Source organism: Crotalus tigris, unplaced genomic scaffold (genome assembly GCF_016545835.1).
Source record: "Crotalus tigris isolate CLP2741 ecotype Arizona unplaced genomic scaffold, ASM1654583v1 scf7180000024379.1109085, whole genome shotgun sequence".
Classification (NCBI taxonomy): domain Eukaryota; kingdom Metazoa; phylum Chordata; class Lepidosauria; order Squamata; family Viperidae; genus Crotalus; species Crotalus tigris.
The window spans coordinates 942065-961236 of record NW_024100549.1 but is presented as its reverse complement, the minus strand read 5'-3'; the positions used below and the strand labels follow the sequence as shown (position 1 = coordinate 961236).

The window sequence follows — 19172 nt, the reverse complement described above, 5'->3', positions numbered from 1 at the left end:
GACAGCCAACTACTACTAGGGCCATCTCCTCAGTGTACAGCAGGGGTCTTCAAACTTGGCCATTTTATGACTTGTGGACTTCAAGTCCCATAATTCCTCAGCCAGGCATGCTGGCTGAGGAATTATGGGAATTGAAGTCCACAAGTCATAAAAGGGCCAAGTTTGAAGACTCCTGATCTATACCCTTGAATATGCCACCAATGCTTTGAAGTTTGAAGACCCTCGGTGTACTTCTGGATCCAATTCTAAAGGCTAATCATTACCTTTAAAAGCGCTATATGTAAAGTACATCCGGTAACTTGCCAAAATAAAATTTTCCCATCTAGTAGAAAAATTTAAGGAGGCCCTATTGATGGTGCTTCTTCTAGCAGGCTATATGGAGTTCAACAAGATGATAGACATTCTCATTGGAGACTCCAATCATCCTTGCATTTAGTCGGCAAGTTAAAGAAGTGCTGTATATCACCATGCTTTTCAAATCTAGTTATATCTGGATATCTATCATAAGTAGTCAATTATTGACCACTTCTACTTGAAATGATTTTAAATTCTACTTTGGGGCAGGTTATAAACATTGTTTAACAAACACACAAACTTGTGTAACTGCAGATTTCTAAAAGCTCCAGTTACTTGTAACCTTGGTTTTGTAACATGCTAATGTCAGAAATTTAGGATTTCACCTAGAGCTGGGGTTGCGCAAGAATAAATAAAAATGAAATCCAGACAGCTGTGAGGAAAGGAGAATTATTTATTCTCAAAAGCATGGAGGTTTGTTTTGGGGGAAGCTGCAGAAAAAAATGGGGTACAGAGACATTGTTTTATAGGGGAGCTTATCCTGGGTATGAAATGCTGATTCTAGGGTGACACTTGAGGAGCATAGGTGTGTGTAGGTACCTGTTCATCAATGATGTGTATTATTGTGAACATGCAGTTCTGCATGGTGACCATTTTAATTATCTCTGTGTTTACATACCTCCTTCTTTAATGTGTAGGTTAGGTCTGGGTAACTTATTTGGGGGTTTAAGGAAGTTTGAATAAAATATTTTATCCCGTTTGCTATTTTTATTTGATTAACTTAGTTTTAACTTGACTGTCAATTAACTAATGGAGACGCTGATTCTCAGTCCTTTATAGATTCTGTTAATGTTTAAGGGAAGATGGAGACATTATAAATAATAAAATATATTTTGATATAGAACTTTCCACACTAAGCTCCACAAATAAACCATGTGATGGCTTAACATGATAGCCTAATTTATATAACGTGGTAAGACAATGGCTGGGTTGTCTCAATATGTCGAATAACAAATTCCCCATCCCCATTTTATCTTAGTCTAAATCAGTGGTTCTCAACCTATGGGTCGCAAATGGTTGCCCAATCTTTTCTTGAAAACCTCCAGTGACGGATCATCCTTCTGGAGACAATTGATTGTTCTCACTGTCTGGAAATTTCTCCTTAGTTTTAGGTTGGATCTTTCCTTGATTAATTTCCATCCATTCTTGTTCTGCCTACTGGTGCTTTGACCCCCTCTTCTTTGTGGCAGCTTCTTAGATATTGAAAGACTGCTATCATGTGACATTATCAATAGTATGTTATCAATGGGGAACATGCTGCACAGGGCAGAAAAAAAATCACCATTTGGAAGTGCTCATAGTATAACTTATTATGGCACTTAATTGTGAGAGGAATCTTGGAGTCCTAGTGGACAATCACTTACATATGAGCCAGCAATGTGCTGCAGCTGCCAAAAAAGCCAAACACAGTTCTAGGCAGCATTAAGAGAAGGATAAACTCAAGATCACGTGAAGTGTTAATACTACTTTATAATGCCTTGGTAAGGCCACACTTGGAATACTGCATCAGTTTTGGTAAAAAAGATGTTGAGACACTAGAAAAAGTGCAGAAAAGAGCAACAAAGATGATTAGGAGACTGGAGGCTAAAACATATAAGGAACAGTTGCTGGAATTGGGTATGTCTAGTTTAATGAAGAGAAGGACGAGGATGGACATGATATCTCAGGCTGCCACAAAGAAGAGGGAGTCAAGCTATTCTCCAAAGCACCTGAAGGCAGGACAAGAAGCAATGGATGGAAACTAATCAAAGAGAGAAGCAATCTAGAACTAAGGAGAAATTAGAGAAATTGTTAGTTAGAACAATTACTTAGTGGAACGACTTGTCTTCAGAAGTTGTGAATGCTCCAATATTGGAACTTTTAAGAGCCTGGACAGCCATTTGTCTGAAACGGCATAGGATTTCCTGCCTGAGCACAGGGTTGGACTAGAAGACCTCCAAGGCCCCTTCCAACTCTGTTATTCTGTTATTCCTATAGATTGATTTCCGTGATCAAGTTAAGAATTGATCACTTTCCAAGAAACTGTCTTCCAGGGCTCCTAAATGACTTGCAATTAGAGCACCTCTCTCTAGTTTTTAGTACAAGGACTGATATAGAAAAATAATGGGCAGCCTGATATGAGAGTGTATCATTCCTCTGGTTCAGGAATGATTCAGTAATTAAATTCTATTAGGGCAGAACAGGGCAGAATAATATATTTTGAGCAGAGGCAGATTGGAAAGAGGCCAGCCCAGAGATTCTAAGAAGCAATTAGACTTCTTCTGAAAAAACTGTATGATGTTACCTCCATTGCTTAAATCCCACTCAAAAGTTAAATTCAGAATGGAATATTTGAGATAGAAAAATCATAGATAACTTTTCTTTTGCAGCTATATATGTTGGAGATCTCTAGGACTTTTAGAATCAGTAGTCCGGTAGCACCTTTTTATTAACATTTGTAAAGTTACTACCACAATCCTGATTTTTGGCTACTAGCGTGGCTCTCCTCCTATAACATCTACTAGAACTGTAAGGAAAATTTGACCAGTGTTTATTCTACCATTATTTTTGGCCATCTCAAAGCGGTTCAAGACTTGAGTGTTGCACAATGTGGTGAGTGCCCGTCTCTGCCTAGTTGCTGTCTGCCTAGCACTGTGGTGGCGAACCTATGGCGTGCGTGCCACAGGTGGCACACAGAGCCCTCTCTGTGGGCACGTGCACCGTCGCCCCAGTCCTAGGCCTTCAGCTGGGTTTTATAAAACCTTTTCACTTTAGGCCTCCGCCACCGTGTGCAAAAAAAAAAAAAGGTTCAATCAATCAATCAATTTCAACTTCTCGCGGGAAAAAAAAGATCTTGCAAAGTTGGAATTGATTGATTGAACTTTTTAGTCCCACCCAGTCTGCCGTTACCACCGCAGCAATGCCCATCCAATTGGCCACACCCACCCAATGGGCCACGCCCACCCAATGGGCCACGCCCACCCAGCACCCAACAATACATAAGTGGGTTTTGGGTTGCAGTTTGGGCACTCGGTCTCTAAAAGGTTCACCATCACTGTCCTAGCAGTTCAAAAGCATGCAAATGCAAATAGATAAATAGGTACCACTTCAGTGGGAAGGAAACAGGGCTCCGCAATGCCCACATGACCATGGAAAGGACTTCGGACAGCTTTGGCTCAATGGCCTCAAAACGGAGATGAGAACTGGCCCCTAGAGTCAGCAATGACTAGCAGGATAAAATCCACAGGAACTCCTTTCCTTCCTTCCCTTCCCTCCCCAAAACTGTATACAGGTAGTCCTCGAGTTACCACCACAACTGAGCCCAAAATTTATGTTGCTAAGTGAAACATTTATTAAGTGAGTTTTGCCCCATTTTACAACCTTCCTTGCCATCATTGTTAAGCGAATCATTGCCGTCGTTAAGTGGTACACAGTTGTTAAGTGAGTCTAGCTTCCCGTTGAATTTGCTTGTCGGAAGGTTGGAAAAGGTGATCACATGGCCCTGGGACGCCACAACTGTCATAAATAGTATAACTGGCGCAAACTCATCTCTTTCGCGCCCGAAGGAGGATTGTAACTATAATATCTCATTCCAGCTTCCAGCCTAGCACCCTAGCCACTACACCAAACCAGCTCTCAGTTTTATTTCTTTTGGCACAGAATTTGGCAAGATATAAAAATTCACAGGAATCACCTTGTCCCCGAGAAGGCAACGTGTGAGATTGGGTACAAAACGTGCAGCTTCCTCGTTCCATATGCAGTGGCTATGGCAGAGGAAGAGGCTTGGGACCTGTGGCCATCACAAATGTGCTTTGGTTTTTTTTTTTTTTGCTTAGTTAGATAAAAATTAATTCAGCCTTCAATAAAGATGCTATTCTGCAATCCAGCCTCTGATGAACTTGTGTGCATTAATTCCCGGCTTGCAGGTGGTGTCAAGTCCTGCTCACTCAACTGTTTGGCGGAAGGTTTTAACTTCTACACGGAGAGGGCTGCAGCTGTGATCGATGGAACGCCTTGCCGCCAAGACTCCCACGACATCTGCGTCAGCGGAGAATGCAAGGTGACCGTGTGTTAGTCAAGCCATTGGTCTTTCCTGCCCATACAGCAGCAGTCCCCAAACTTTCCAGCTTGGCGGCCCGGTGGGGGGGGGGAGAGGAGAAGGAATAGTTCTGTGTGAGTGGCAGGCGCCTGCACAAATGCACAGCTCCATTTGTGCAACCGGCCGGCATACGCACCGGCCACTCACACTAATGGAGCTTTGTGTGCAAATGCGAGCACCCGCTGCTTGCACAAGTGGAGTTGTGTGCGTGCAGATGCTCCCCCACTGCTTATGTGGCCTGTTGGGGACCCCTGCCAAAGACTACTGTCTGCTTATTGCTCCAGCGCAATGCAGGTAGTCCTTGACTTAACGACCATAAACGGAGCATGCCAATCATAATTGTAAGTCATGACAGTTGCAAATCAGGTTGCCCACCTGACCGACCTGATTTTACAATCTTTTTTGCAGTGGCTGTTAACTCTGCAATCATTAAGCAAAGCAGTGATTTGCCCTGTGGCCAGTTTTGCTGAAAACTGGAGGTAAATTCTGTATTTTGGCAAAACCGCCGTAAAAGCAATCATGTGACTATAGGGACGCTGCAATTGGCCATAAATGTGGCCCTGTTGCTGAATGCCTGACATGCAATCATGTAACTGCATTGGAACTTTGAATCCAGGTTAAAATCCCCCCCCCCCCAGTTAATCTGTATACATTGCTTACTGGTGTATACCGCTTAGAGAGTGCTTGCACTTAAAGCGGTATATAAGTCTCATAAATAAATAAATAAATCTGCCCTAACTTCGAAAAATTGCTAAGCAATCGGTCACAAGTCAAGGACTTCCTGTATGGTGCTTCTAGATTTAATTTGGAGGCAAATGAAAGAAAATACAATTAGGTGCATTAATACTTTCTCCACTGGAGAATTAACCAATGAAATTCACTGGCACAAGATATATTCATGGTGTTTGTTCAGATGATGAGACAAATTGATGAGAGATCTGACATTAACTATTGATCTTATTAAAAACAGCAAGATTCTTGAGAGTACTTGTTGAGAAAAACAGTTGCCTTTACCCAATGCCTGTGAACTTTTGAAGATGCCGTTTATGGACCTTTGATACAATTCAGGAAAATTATTTTTAAGAGGCATTTTTTAGTATCAAACAACAAAGAATGGTTGTAATTTTATGTAGCCTTCCTGGCAGCATCTGTATGGCCACTGTGGGAAATAAGAGGGTTTTTTTTTTTAATCTGATCAATAGCAATATCACTTAGACCAGAGGTGTCAAGCTGCTGGCCCGCGGGGCCGGACACATCACGAGGAAACCACGCTCACCCCATTGCCGGCAATAGAGCAAAAGCTCCAATACGTCACGCAACATCACGTGACGTCGCGAGTTTGACATGTCTGACTTAGACTTACATACCACTTCATAGTGCTTTACAGCCCTCTCTAAGCAGTTTACAGAGTCAGCCTGTTGTCCCCAACAATCTGGGTCCTCATTTTACCAACCTCGGAAGGATGGAAGGCTGAGTCAATCTTGAGCAACCTTGAGTCAATCAAGGAGTATTTTAAGTTTTTAGAGGCACTAGCAGGAAAGCTATTAAAATGAGAGCCTGAAAGCACCAGATCCACATGCATTTTCCATTTATTTCTCATAAGCATGTGGGCTGTGACCGCGTCTTAGGCTCAGATACTAAAGAGGACAAATGCCGGGTCTGTGGAGGAGATGGAACCACCTGTGAAACTATTGAAGGGATCTTCAACCATTCACTGCCTGATGGAGGTGAGGATGACTTTGTGACTCTACAGATTTAAAAATAAGAGAGCTGTAGGAGCAGAGAGTTGGTGTCATTTCCCACAGAAGTACTTCTATTTTGAGAAAATCTTGTTTTCAAAAAAATGAACATCCACTGGTTTGAATTGGGATGTTTTGCTTGTAAATTACACCAAATGTATCTGGAAGGTCACATGCCCTTGGTCACAAGTGGTGTTTTTCAACTTTTAAAATACTTCTTCAGGGATGATTACAGTAATAAAGCAGAAATTGCCAAATGAACAACAACATAAACATAGACACTGCATTTAAAAATATTTTTGTCTATTCATCTGAAAACCTGGAGAAAGACAAAGCTTGGTTGGCTAAACTGATATTCAACGTACCCATGTGTGTAATCACTATATACTGTAGATGTACAAATTTAAATTAATACACTTTAGATTCTATTTTCATCTTGAAAAATCTTAACAGTTATAAGACTCTCATTTCGAGATGGGGAAGGAAAATATGTTTTGGCCAGTCTGTCCCCTTCTGAATTTATATGGTATCCTAAATTAGGATTAACAAAACACTTTCTGATTTAAATAACATGTTGTTGCCCCCACAATTAAATCATATTACTGTTTAGTATCTTGGCCAGAATAACACAATGTATTAACACTGTGGTTGCATTCCCACAGTACATTTAATCCCAACTACTCAGCCTCTTTTTAGAGGGGTAAAAGAGGCCATCTAGGTTAAAACTGAATAGCTCTCTCTCAGCAGAGGGTGAGGGACCACCTAGCTCAGCACCAAGAAGGTCCCACACCCATTTGCCCTCTGATTCAGGTGGCCTTGAGGGTACAGATAAATCCCCAAGTGACTTCAGTGACTCAGAGTGCTAACGACCAGATGACTGCAAAGAATATAAATTCTTCCATTCCCCCACCATTCAGTTAGAACTAAAAAAGCTCCTTATATAACAAGTGAAATGTTTTGGAGGAAAAAAACCAAGGAAATCCAGTTGCCTTTTGGAAAAGCACCTTTGGGACACCCATGACTGGCTGATTGAGAATCTCCATAGACCAGCGGTTCTCAACCTGTGGGTCGGGACCCCATTTGGGGTCGAACGACCATTTCACGGGGGTCGCCAAACAACATAGTCCGCCATTTTTTTTCCTCTTTTCCTTAGCTGTGCTACTCCCTTTTATTCTATTGGCTTTTGAAAGCCAATAGAATAGACTCTCTTGAATAAAGTCTAATTCTATTGGCTTTCAAAAGCCAATAGGAATTGTCCAGGCTGTCTCTGCCCTGCTGAGCCCGCCAAAAGTCCCATTCTGCAAACGGTGCTGCACCAGTGAGTAGTCCTCGACTTACGACCGGTTGAGTAGTCCTCGACTTACGACCGGTTGGGGGTCACGGCATTAAAAAGGTTGAGAACCACTGCCATAGATAGTAACCTCTTTTTAGCCTAGCGTAGCATATTGCGTGAACACAGTCAGTGATTATGTTGGCAGTTTATATGCATTAAAGTGCCAGACCTAGCTTCCAGTTTTTTTAAAAAAAATCAAGTAATAGAGAATGGAACGTTTTTAGTAAATCATGGCCCGTTAGAATAAAATATATTTATCCAACCTGGTGCCCTCCAGATGTGCTTAAAACGCAAAGCGAAGATAAAGGTAATTCTGGAAGCTGCTGTTCCAATCTATTTATATATATATATAATAGTTTTATTGGGGTTTTTTTCCTCAACATATGTTAATTTTTCCAATCAACAAGTTGTCTGGTGCTTTTCCAATCTAACTGGAGGGCACCAGGTTGAAGAAACCTTCACAGTTACCCAAACAATGTTACTAAGATACAGAGAATTAATTTCAGTTCCTCAGACCACAATTGCTGTATATTCTGGGAATCACGATCCCACCATACCTATCTGCAAGATTATGTAAAATGACCCTGTGTAAAATTTGCATATTTAATGTAACTATGGTAAGTAAGTACTTGGTTATAAATTCCCCACTCCATTTTTCAAATTGTTTTTCAGGCTATGAGGAGGTGATACCGATTCCCAAAGGATCTGTCCACATTGATATCCGGGAACTTAATCATTCTCTGAATTATCTTGGTGAGAAATTTGTATTATCTGGGGAATGCTTTAGGCCTGATGTTCTTGAAATGACTTTCTGTAGATCAGGGGTCTTCAAACTTGGCCCTTTTATGACTTGTGGACTTCAACTCCCATAATTCCTCAGCCAGCCAATTCTGGGAGTTGAAGTCCACAAGTCATAAAAGGGCCAAGTTTGAAGACCCTGTTGTAGATGTTCCTCAGCATTTCTTTTCTGTCTCTACCAGCTTTCCTATACTTCAGAATGTACTAAGGCGAAACTTTTGCTTCTCTGAAGGTTATTTTGCCCACTAGCTTAATTTGTCAATCTTTCACAGTAAGTAAGAAATAGTCAAAAATAGAAGGAAGGAATCTGAAGGGTCAAAGTAAGGCCTCTTTTTTTCTTCTTCTTCAGAAAGTTGACATTGTTTGCAATAGTGGCAAATATCTGTAGGTCGGGTATAGGATGATGGTGGAGGTTCGTTTTCTGAGGGTTAGTTTCTGAATATTTCGTTACTAGGCTAGGTAACATTTTCAGTGGAATTCAGTGTCGATGTTCTTCTGCTTATAAGGACTCATGTGGTCAGTAGGTCTTGTGATGGCAAGGTCACGTCAGGTCAGGATCTTGTGATGGGTCAGGTGTGGGATGTGTCATGTGAGGTTCTCGTGATGGGTCTCGTGATGGGTCAGGTATGGATCCCTCACACCTCACCTCACTTGTGACCCATATCTGACCCATCATGAGACCCATCCCAAGACCCTCACTTGACACATCCCACACCCTGACAAGACCCTGGCCTGATATGACCCTCACCTGACGTGACCTTACCATCACAAGACCTACTGGCCAAATGAAGCCCTTATAAGCAGAAGAACATTCCCTAAGTTCTGCTGAAGATGTTAACTAGCCTGGTAACGGAACGTTCAGAAACCAACCCACAAGCTTGGAGAATGAACTTCCACCCTCAGTTGACATTGTATTGTAATTTTTAATGTCTAACCCTAGCCCTAACCCTGGTCAGGTCTTCAGAAAGTAAACCTGGTTGTGGCTTACTGAGGCATGCTCATAAAGGACCTAAAAAATTTCTTTGGTTGGCACTATGGGGGTGGGCAGAGCAGATGAGACTATGAAGTAAGGCAGCTACCAACTTCAGTGCATGCCACCTAGGCAACCACTAGGTGGTAGCAAAGATATTCAGAATACTGTTATTCTTTGCTGCCATTAGTGGTTATTGATATTCCTGCACCCTAAATCTCAGTCCTAACAGAGATACAGTATAACCTGCCAGTTCCTGAATCACCACTGCTGCTGTTCTTCCCTGCAGATGGCTTGCCTGCATAAGCCTTAGGCATCAGGAGAGGCCTGCGTCCCCAAATGTAGGCTCTAAGCCAGCGGTGGCGAACCTATGGCACGGGTGCCAGAGGCGGCACTCAGAGCCCTCTCTGTGGGCACGTGCACCATCGCCCCAATCCTAGGCCTTCAGCTGGGTTTTATAAAACCTTTTCACTTTAGGCCTCTGCCGCCGTGTACAAAAAAAAAAAAGATTCAATCAATCAGTCAATTTCAACTTCTCGTGGGGAAAAAAAAGATCTTGCAAAGTTGGAATTGACTGATTGAACTTTTTAGTCCCACCCAGTCTGCCGTTACCACCGCAGCCACGCCCACCCAATGGGCCACACCCACCCAGCACCCGATGACACATAAGTGGGTTTTGAGTTTCAGTTTGGGCACTCGGTCTCTAAAAGGTTTGCCATCACTGCTCTAAGCACTTGAACTGATTAGTAATATTGCAAGGAGGGAGGTGGGTGTTCCATCTGGTTTGGTCTGCCGGAGGCTTGGCTTTGTTATCCCCAATTCGGGTCTGAGCCTGGTGCCAAAGCCAATAGCAAACACCAGACATGAGGTGCCGGTTTCATTTCCTTTTATTGAAGCGCTCCAGGAAAAGGGGTCCTAGCTAGAAAATGCCAAGGAACCTTGAGCAATAGAATTAAAAAAAGCTTTAAGCATTTTCACTAAAGCAGGAGGTGGGATAAGGCAGGATATATAAAGCAAATCATCTAATAAACATTTTAATAGTGATCTAACAATTGTCCTATTGTTCTCTAGCCGTCCCTATTCCTAAACCTTGGCTAATGAATGCTCCGAGAGTTATTTAATACACATTCTATTTGCTCCAGTCCAGGCCATCCCTATTCCTAACTTCTTGCTGAGGTATACAGGATGTCTAACCCTTTGATACTGTTATCAGTCCCTTAACCACCTAGAATTGACACAAATGCCACAACTGCATATTCCCTGAGGTTACGCATTCTTTGTTCTTGCCTCCACAATTACAGGCTCCCCGGTTTTCTTTCAAGGGCATGCCATAGCCTTGCTTCGTTTTAGCAGACCGCCTATCAGCTTGAAACATTGTCTTTTGGCTTCTTCTTCCAGCTCTGAGAGGAGAAAACGACGAGTATTTTGTCAACGGGAAACTTTCGATCGACCCTCCTCGGCGCTTTGACATTGCTGGAACCACGTTCCACTACGGGCGCTCTCAGGATGAACCAGAGTCACTCGAGGCCCTGGGCCCAACTAACATCACCCTGATTGTTATGGTTAGTTATAATGTTGGGCCAAAACAAGGGATGGGGAGAGGAAATATTAATTTGACAAAAAAGCTTTATTCAGTTTGAGCAAGAGGGCCTCACTTGATAAATTTAAATTGTGAAAGAGATGAGGGACTGTTCATTGACGTGACTCCTTTTTCCACAGGTTAGAATTATCCAAGTGACCTAAATCTGTTTCAGAGCAGCTTTTTATAAAGATCACTGAGGAGATAAGATTGCCTTGTGATTAGTATGCTATATATTTCTCATCTATAGCTGTCAATCTATTTGTTTCTTTGTTATATTCATAGAGCCATCTACCTTACTTCTGTGACTTTGGGTGACTTACAAAATTATAAATTAGAAAAAAAACAATCAAAATTATAACTGTGAAAGTTATTAAAACATAAAAAAGAATTAAAAATTTTAAAACTGTAAAAAGTACATAATAATAATAATAATAATAATAATAATAATAATAATAATAATAATAATAATAATAAAGCTGGAAGGGACCTTGGAGGTCTTCTTAAAAACTTCCAGTATTGGAGCACCCACAACTTCTGGAGGCAGGTTGTTCCACTGATTAATTGTTCTAACTGTTAGGAAATTTCTCCTTAGTTCTAGGTTGCCTCTCTCCTTGATTAGTTTCCATCTGTTGCTTCTTGTCCTGCCTTCAGGTGCTTTGGAAAATAGCTCGACTCCCTCTTCTTTGTGGCAGCCCCTGAGATATTGGAACGCTGCTATCATGTCCCTCCTCGTCCTTCTCTTCATTAAACTAGACATACCCAATTCCAGCAACCATTCCTTTTATGCTTTAGTCTCCAGTCCCCTGATCATCTTTGTTGCTCTGTGAGAGAGCGCCATTCATTTTCCTAACAGGCTCTCCCCCAACATCACTGGATCCCCAGGCCGAATGGCAAAGCCAGATCTTCAGCCTCTATCAGAAGGCCGATGTAATAATATGTGGGAATGACCTTACAGGGCAAGGGGAAAGAGGGGGGAATGGTCAGACAAGAAAGGGCATTGCCTACAATTGCATAATGGGCAGAGAAAGAAGCTCAGAAGCCTCTCCTCCCAAAAACAAGTTCGTAGGCTGTAAAAGAAAGTGCAGGAGATTTGTACATCCAGACTTGCAAAATTCCATTACTGCAGTCTTACAGTAAAGTAGAATTAACTCATCTGGTCATTTTTCCTGTCTGGTCCACCTGGGAAGTCTAAAACAGTGTTTCTCAACCTTGACAATTTTAAGGCACGTGGACTTCAACTCCCAATTCTGGGAGTTGAAGTCCACGTGCCTTAAAATTGTCAAGGTTGGGAAACACTGGTCTAAAAGTACAATTCTCCCACCATCTCCTTTACAACCTCAGAGCTTGGGGGGGAGGGAGGGTCCCTTCTGAACCCCTTTCTCTGCCCATTATGCAGCTGTGGGCCTCTTTTATCTGACTATACCTCATCATCAACTCTTCCCCAAGGTCTTTTCTACACCCCATTACAGCCAATAAGGTCAGGGCCAACCTGACCTCAGGGCTGTTATGTTTCAAAGAGCAGGTGAGGCAACAGAAAAAGCTCCTGGGTCTCTTCAGATGACATTCCTTCACGGTTGGGACCTGCAACATGCCCTTGATGCCAGACCTGATGGGACAGATGTGATTGGGATGAGGCATTCCCTCAAATATCCCAGCCCATATGCCATTCAGGGCTGTATAAATCATCACCGGCACCTTGAATATAACTTGGCAGCAAACTAGTAGCTCACAGACCAGAAATGTAATAAGTGTTCATCTAGATCAGGGATGTTCAAACTTGGCAGCTTTAAGACTTGTGGACTTCAGCTCCCAGAATTCCTCAGCCAGCCATACTGGCTGAGGAATTCTGGGAGTTGAAGTCCACAAGTCTTAAAGCTGCCAAGTTTGAACATCCCTGATCTAGATACACACATAACTACCGCATTTAATAATATCAACTCATAGTTGCTATCATCTAGCACAGTGGTTCTCAACCTTTTTAATGCCGCGACCCCCAACCGGTCTTAAGTCGAGGACTACTCAACCGGTCATAAGTCGAGGACTACTCAACTGGTGCAGCACCGTTTGCAGAATGGGACTTTTGGCGGGCTCAGCAGGGCAGAGACAGCCTGGACAATTCCTATTGGCTTTTGAAAGCCAATAGAATTAGACTCTATTCAAGAGAGTCTGTTCTATTGGCTTTCAAAAGGCAATAGAATAAAAGGGAGTAGCACAGCTAAGGAAAAGGGGAAAAAAATGGCGGACTGCATTGTTTGGCGACCCCTGTGAAATGGTCGTTCGACCCCAAATGGGGTTCCGACCCACAGGTTGAGAACCACTGATCTAGCAAAATGGGTTTGGCTGTGTGTATGTTTTCACACCCAGACGGCAATCTTTCTTTGAATGGGGTCACTAGAGATTTGTAATAGCATAGTTGTCGAGACCTCAAGTGTAAGTGAATAGAAGAAGCAGTGAAAATTAACATCACTGCCGTCTCATTTCCTCCTGCAACAAATGGATGTGTGTTCTTTCAACAGTTCTGTGATACTGTTGCCTCTCTATTGTTATAGGTTCTTGTGCGAGAAGAATTGCAGAGGATCCGATACAAGTTCAACGCACCCATCGTTCGCAATTCCATGGCCCAATATTTATGGCAGTATGTCTCATGGACAAAGTGTTCTGCCATTTGTGCTGGAGGTGAGAGTTTAATGATCCCGAGAAAGTAAGAAGGAAAGCTAACAACAAGTAGAATATTGACAATTGGTGGTTACTGATAGTTAAAGATTGCAAAAGAAATTTTCTTAAAACGTTTTACAATTTTCTCCTTCTCGTATTTTCACCTTGAAAAAAGGACAGATTTTTTTTTTACAAAGTAGTAGCTTACACTTTTTGTATAACGATGTAGTCTAATGATGGCAACTACCATCAGACAACAAACAAGCAATCAACCTATCACAATTAAAGACCATACATTAAGTATCATACTGCTCAGCTTCTTGATTATATGTACACTTTGTATAACTTGTACAATAGCATCTGGATATCCTGTGTCCTGTGCAGAAGTCAAATGTGTCAAATGGCATCTTCACAAAATAATGCCCTCAATTTTGTGATGTATGCAACTAGACTCAGAATGAATTTCAAGGCATCATTTACCATTCATATGATTCTCTGAACCTCTTTCTGGCATATCTACAATGGGCTTTACCCTAACCAGGTCTGGTTTAGTGCTTTTTTTTGTTAGTATTTCTCCCAGATATATATATTTAATGTTAAAACAAGATTTGCTTTTGTTCAATTGGTACGTAGGGACGTAACCTTTTACAATGCCAGAGCTGGGGTGGCACAGTGGTTAAAATGCAGTGTTGCAGACTGACTCTGCCCACTGCCAGGAGTTCACTCCAGACCAGCTCAAGGTTGACTCAGCCTTCTATCCTTCTGAGGTCAATAAAATGAGGACCCAGATTGTTGGGGGGGGGGAATATATTGACTCTGTAACCGCTTAGAGAGGGCTGTAAAGCACTATGAAATGGTATATAAGCCTAAGTGCTAGTGTTAATCAATTATCATGTTCTTTCTCTGTGACCCCACGCAAATGTTCATGTACCCCATGTATTTCTACCAGTTATTGCATGATATAATATAACATTTCAGAAGCAAAATGCAGACCAAAGAGCATGCAATCTATATTAACCATATGATGTATTAAACATGTTTCAATAATATGTGCAAAAACTCTGGTGCATCAAGCTTGGAAAATATCTTCATGTCTATCACATTTTTCTTGGAATGTCATAATGGTGTCTTTCAATTTATTTAATTCTTTGAGGTCCAAGCAAATGATCAGCCTTTCCTCTTTCTGTTGAACTATAACCACGGAATGAACCCATTCAGTTGCATCTTGGTGCACTAAATAATTCCTATTTCCATTTTAACCAGTTCAGCTTTCAGTTTTGTTCTCAGTGTTTCTTATAGCATGTATTACAAGTTCTGTGTCTATATTAAGAATATTTTGATGAGTTGTTGGAAGACACCCAATACTTAGAATCACAGAATCAGATATGTAAGGAACTATAAGAATCCAAATGTTGCAATGGACAGGAAGACCAATTAAACCATGCTCAACCACATCCAGTCTCTTTTTGTCAGTGCTTTAAAGTAGTAATTCTACTTTATTGTTAACAGGTCTAATAATAGAACCTTGATAGTCTTGCAAAAATCCTTTTCCCTTCTTGTAAAATAAATCAAGCAGGGCAGTCTTGAGTTTCTTCTAGAAATCGAGAAACTTGAATTAATATCAATTTCTCAAAAACATCAGATCTACCCAACTGAATGTATCTGTGCCCACTTTATAGCACAATACTCACTGTCTGCAGACCTTTAAAAACAAAATTCTGGGGTTGGGCAAAGTGCTTTCTGGTCTTCAAAGGCATATCATTTGATTAGGAAATGTTCTGGATATTGAAAGAAAGAAAGAAAAAACCCTACCCTTTTCTAATGTTGGAGATTTTGCATCCTCACTCAGCCTTCCCCATCAACCCACAGGCAGTCAAGTTCAACCTGTTGTATGCAGGAATCAAGCTGACAGCTCCACGGTGCTTAATCATTTCTGCAACCCTGAAACCAAGCTACCAGAGAGGCCGCGGTCATGTAACACTGAGCCATGCCCGCCAACGTGAGTTTAATTCTTTCCCGAATTTGGAGGGCTGCATCTAAACGGGGATGTGTAGGAGCTCTTGCCAAAAGGGACTGATGATTAAGGGTGGGGGCTGTATCGCAGGGGTCCTCAACCTTGGCAACTTTAAAACTTGTGGACTTTGCTGGCTGAGGAATTCTGGGAGTTGAAGTCCACAAGTCTTAAAGTTGCCAAGGTTGAGACCCCTTCTGTACAGGACAAAGCAGCAAGGGGAGAAGAATCTAACAAAATGAAATTAGGGGTGAAAAAGTAAGGTTCTACATTTAGGCAAGAAAAACCAAATAGATATAGTACAGGGTGTACCTTGCTCAATAGTAGTAACTGTGAGAGGGATCTTAGAGTCCTAAAGGACAATCACTTAAATAGGAGCCAGCCGTGTGCTGCATCTGCCAAAAAGGCCAACACAGTGCTGGGCTGCATTAACAGATCATGTGAAGAGTTAATACCACTTTACTATGCCTTGGTAAGGCCACACTTGGAATACTGCATCCAGTTTTGGTCACCAAGGTTGAGATTCTAGAAAGAGTACAGAGAAGAGCAACAAAGATGATTAGGGGACTGGAAGCTAAAACATATAAGGAACGGCTGCTGGAATTGGGTATGTCTAGTTTAATGAAGAGAAGGACGAGGGGGGACAGGATAGCAGTGTTCCAATATCTCAGGGGCTGCCACAAAGAAGAGGGAGTCAAGCTATTTTCCAAGGCCCCTGAAGGCAGGACAAGAAGCAACGGATGGAAACTAATCAAGGAGAGAAGCAACCTAGAACTAAGGAGAAATTTCCTTACAGTCAGAACAATTAACCAGTGGAACAACCTGCCTCCAGAAGCAGTGAATTAAGGAATATAAAACAATGCATGGTGTGGATAGGGAGGGTTTTTGCTCTGGCTCTCACTCCAGGACTGAGGTTTATTCATTCAATGAAGCCGATTGGAAGGGCATTTAGAACAAACAATCCAAAATAGTTATTCACACAATGCACTGTTCCCCTATGGCAGTGGTTCTCAACCTTTTTATACGGCGACCCCGGTATTAAGCAGGCGGCGCGCATGCGTGGTGCCCCCCCTGCACAGTGCGCATGCGTGGTGCCCCCCCTGCACGGTGCGCATGCCTGGTGCCCCCCTGCGCGGTACGCATGCGTGGCATCGCCCTATGCAGCGCCCATGCATGGTGCGCATGCATGGCATCGCCCCATGCATCGCCCCCTGCGTGGTGCGCATGCGCGGCGGCGGCCCATGCGACGCCCCCTGCACGGCACGCATGCGCGGCGTCGCCCCCCTGCGCGGCGTCGCCCCATGCGCCGTCCCAGAAAAAAATGGCGGATCGCGTTGTTTGGCGACCCCCGTGAAATGGTCGTTCGACCCCAAATGGGGTCGCGACCCACAGGTTGAGAACCGCTGCCCTATGGAATTCATTAGTACAAGATGTGGAGATGGCCAGTAACTTGAATGGTTTTAAAAGAAGATTGGGTAAATTCAGGGAGGACAGGTTCATCCGGATGTGTTAGCCCTGGAGAGTCAATGTTACCTGTGCACTGGGGGTAGATTGCCTTCAAGCCTAGTTGCAGGGGAATAGCATTTCTCCATGTCTTGTTTGTGAACAGCCAGAGGAACTGGGAGAAATAAAATATTGATTCAAATGGGCTAATAGAGGACTTAGGGATTATCCCCCCCACCGTGGTGGGATTCAAATATGTGAACAACCGGTTCTCTGTGTGGATGCTGCTTCTGGAAGTCCATTCTAGGCCTGGGTGACAAAAAATTAGCTACCGGTTCTGCTAAACTGGTGCGAACCGGCTGAATCCCACCACTGCCCCCCCATCCAGATAGCAAACACATCATTATGTACCAGCAGCATATAATGTCTCTCTCTCTCTCTCTCTCTCTCTCTCTCTCTCTCTCTCTCTCTCTCTCTCTCTCTCTCTGTGTGTGTGTTTGTGTGTTTGTGCATGTGTATTGGCATCCATCATTTTCATTCTCCAGCCCCTGCAAAGAAGAACTATCAGTTCCTACCCTACATCCTTTTCCTCTTATTTCTGAACTACAGAGTAGATAATTAAGGGGTGGACTCCACTGTGTGCATTTGATGTCCACACAAATCCATATAGACTCAGAGGACCCATATCTGCCTCTTACCTATTTCTGCAAAGTACAGGTAGTCCTCAATTTACAACAATTTATTTAGTGACTGTTCAAACTTACAATGACACTGAAAAAAGTGACTTATGGCCGTTTTTCACCCTGAGGACAGTTGCAGCTTCCCTGTGGTCATATGGTCAAAATTCGTGCACTTGGAAACTGGCATGTATTTATGACAGTTGCAGTGTCCCGGGGTCATGTGATTACCTTTTGCATCCTCCTCACAAGCAGTCAATGAGAAAGCCAGATTCACTTAACAACCGTGTTAATAACTTAACGAATGCAGGGATTCACTTAACAACTGTGGCAAGAAAGATGATAAAATGGAGCAAAACTCATTTAGCAAATATCTCACTTAGCAGTAGAAATTTCCGACTCAATTGTAATAATAATAATAATTAATAATAATAATAATAATAATAATAATAATAATAAGTTGGAAGGGACCTTGGAGGTCATCGAGTCCAACCCCCTGCAAAGGCAGGAAACCCTATACCATTTCAGACAAATGGCTGTCCAGTCTCTTCTTGAAAACTTCCAGTGTTGGAGCATTCACTGCTTCTGGAGGCAGGTTGTTCCATTGGTTAATTGTTCTAACTGTCAGGAAGTTTCTCCTTAGTTCCAGGTTGCTTCTCTCCTTGATTAATTTCCATCCGTTGCTTCTTGTCCTGCCTTCAGGTGCTTTGGAGAATAGCTTGACTCCCTCTTCTTTGTGGCAGCCCCTGAGATACTGGAAGACTGTTATCATGTCCCCCCTAGTCCTTCTCTTCGTTAAACTAGACATACCCAATTCCAGCAATTGTTCCTTATATGTTTTAGCCTCCAGTCCCCTAATCATCTTTGTTTCTCTTATCTGTACTCTTTCTAGAGTCTCAACATCTTTTTTACATCGTGGTGACCAAAACTGGATGCAGTGTTTCAAGTGTGGCCTTACCAAGGCATTGTAAAGTGGTATTAATACTTCACATGATCTTGATTCTATCCCTCTGTTAATGCAGCCCAGCACTGTGTTGGCTTTTTTGGCAGCTGCAAAGTGAATCTTGAGGCAAGGATATGTTGTGTATCCTCCCAATGAGAAGAATCCATTACATCAGACAGTCGGGGAAATTAAATGAATTAAATGAAGATTAGATTATTTAAAGCTAAATTTAAGACTGTGGGAGATAGCTGGTCAGGTCAATTAATGGATGGAAACTAATCAAGGAGAGAAGCAACCTAGAACCAAGGAGAAATTTCCTGGCAGTTAAATCTATTGACCAGTGGGACAACCTTCCTCCAGAAGCGGTGAATGCTCCAACACTAGAAGTTTTTAAGAAGAGACTGGACAGCCATTTGTTTGAAATGGTATAGGGCTTCCTGCCTGAGCAGGGGGTTGGACTAGATGACCTCCAAGGTCCCTTTCAACATTATTACTATTATTATTATTATTATTATTATTATTATTATTATTATTCATTTTTGGAGTGCCCATCCCACACTATCACCCATTACATTATCTAAAAGTGCAA

At 42.4% G+C, this 19172-nt stretch overlaps 1 protein-coding gene across 5 annotated transcripts in view; it reads left to right on the top strand.

Annotated features, from left to right (window-relative positions):
- Positions 1–19172, top strand: part of LOC120301352 (A disintegrin and metalloproteinase with thrombospondin motifs 10-like) — a 69072-nt gene that overhangs the window by 39555 nt on the left and 10345 nt on the right. For all 5 annotated transcript variants that reach the window (XM_039328474.1, XM_039328472.1, XM_039328473.1 and 2 more), the window contains 6 exons: positions 4260–4393; positions 6036–6159; positions 8177–8257; positions 10671–10834; positions 13404–13530; positions 15379–15508. In XM_039328474.1, coding sequence (XP_039184408.1) covers positions 4260–4393; positions 6036–6159; positions 8177–8257; positions 10671–10834; positions 13404–13530; positions 15379–15508 — 760 coding nt within the window. The remainder of the gene's footprint in view (positions 1–4259; positions 4394–6035; positions 6160–8176; positions 8258–10670; positions 10835–13403; positions 13531–15378; positions 15509–19172) is intronic.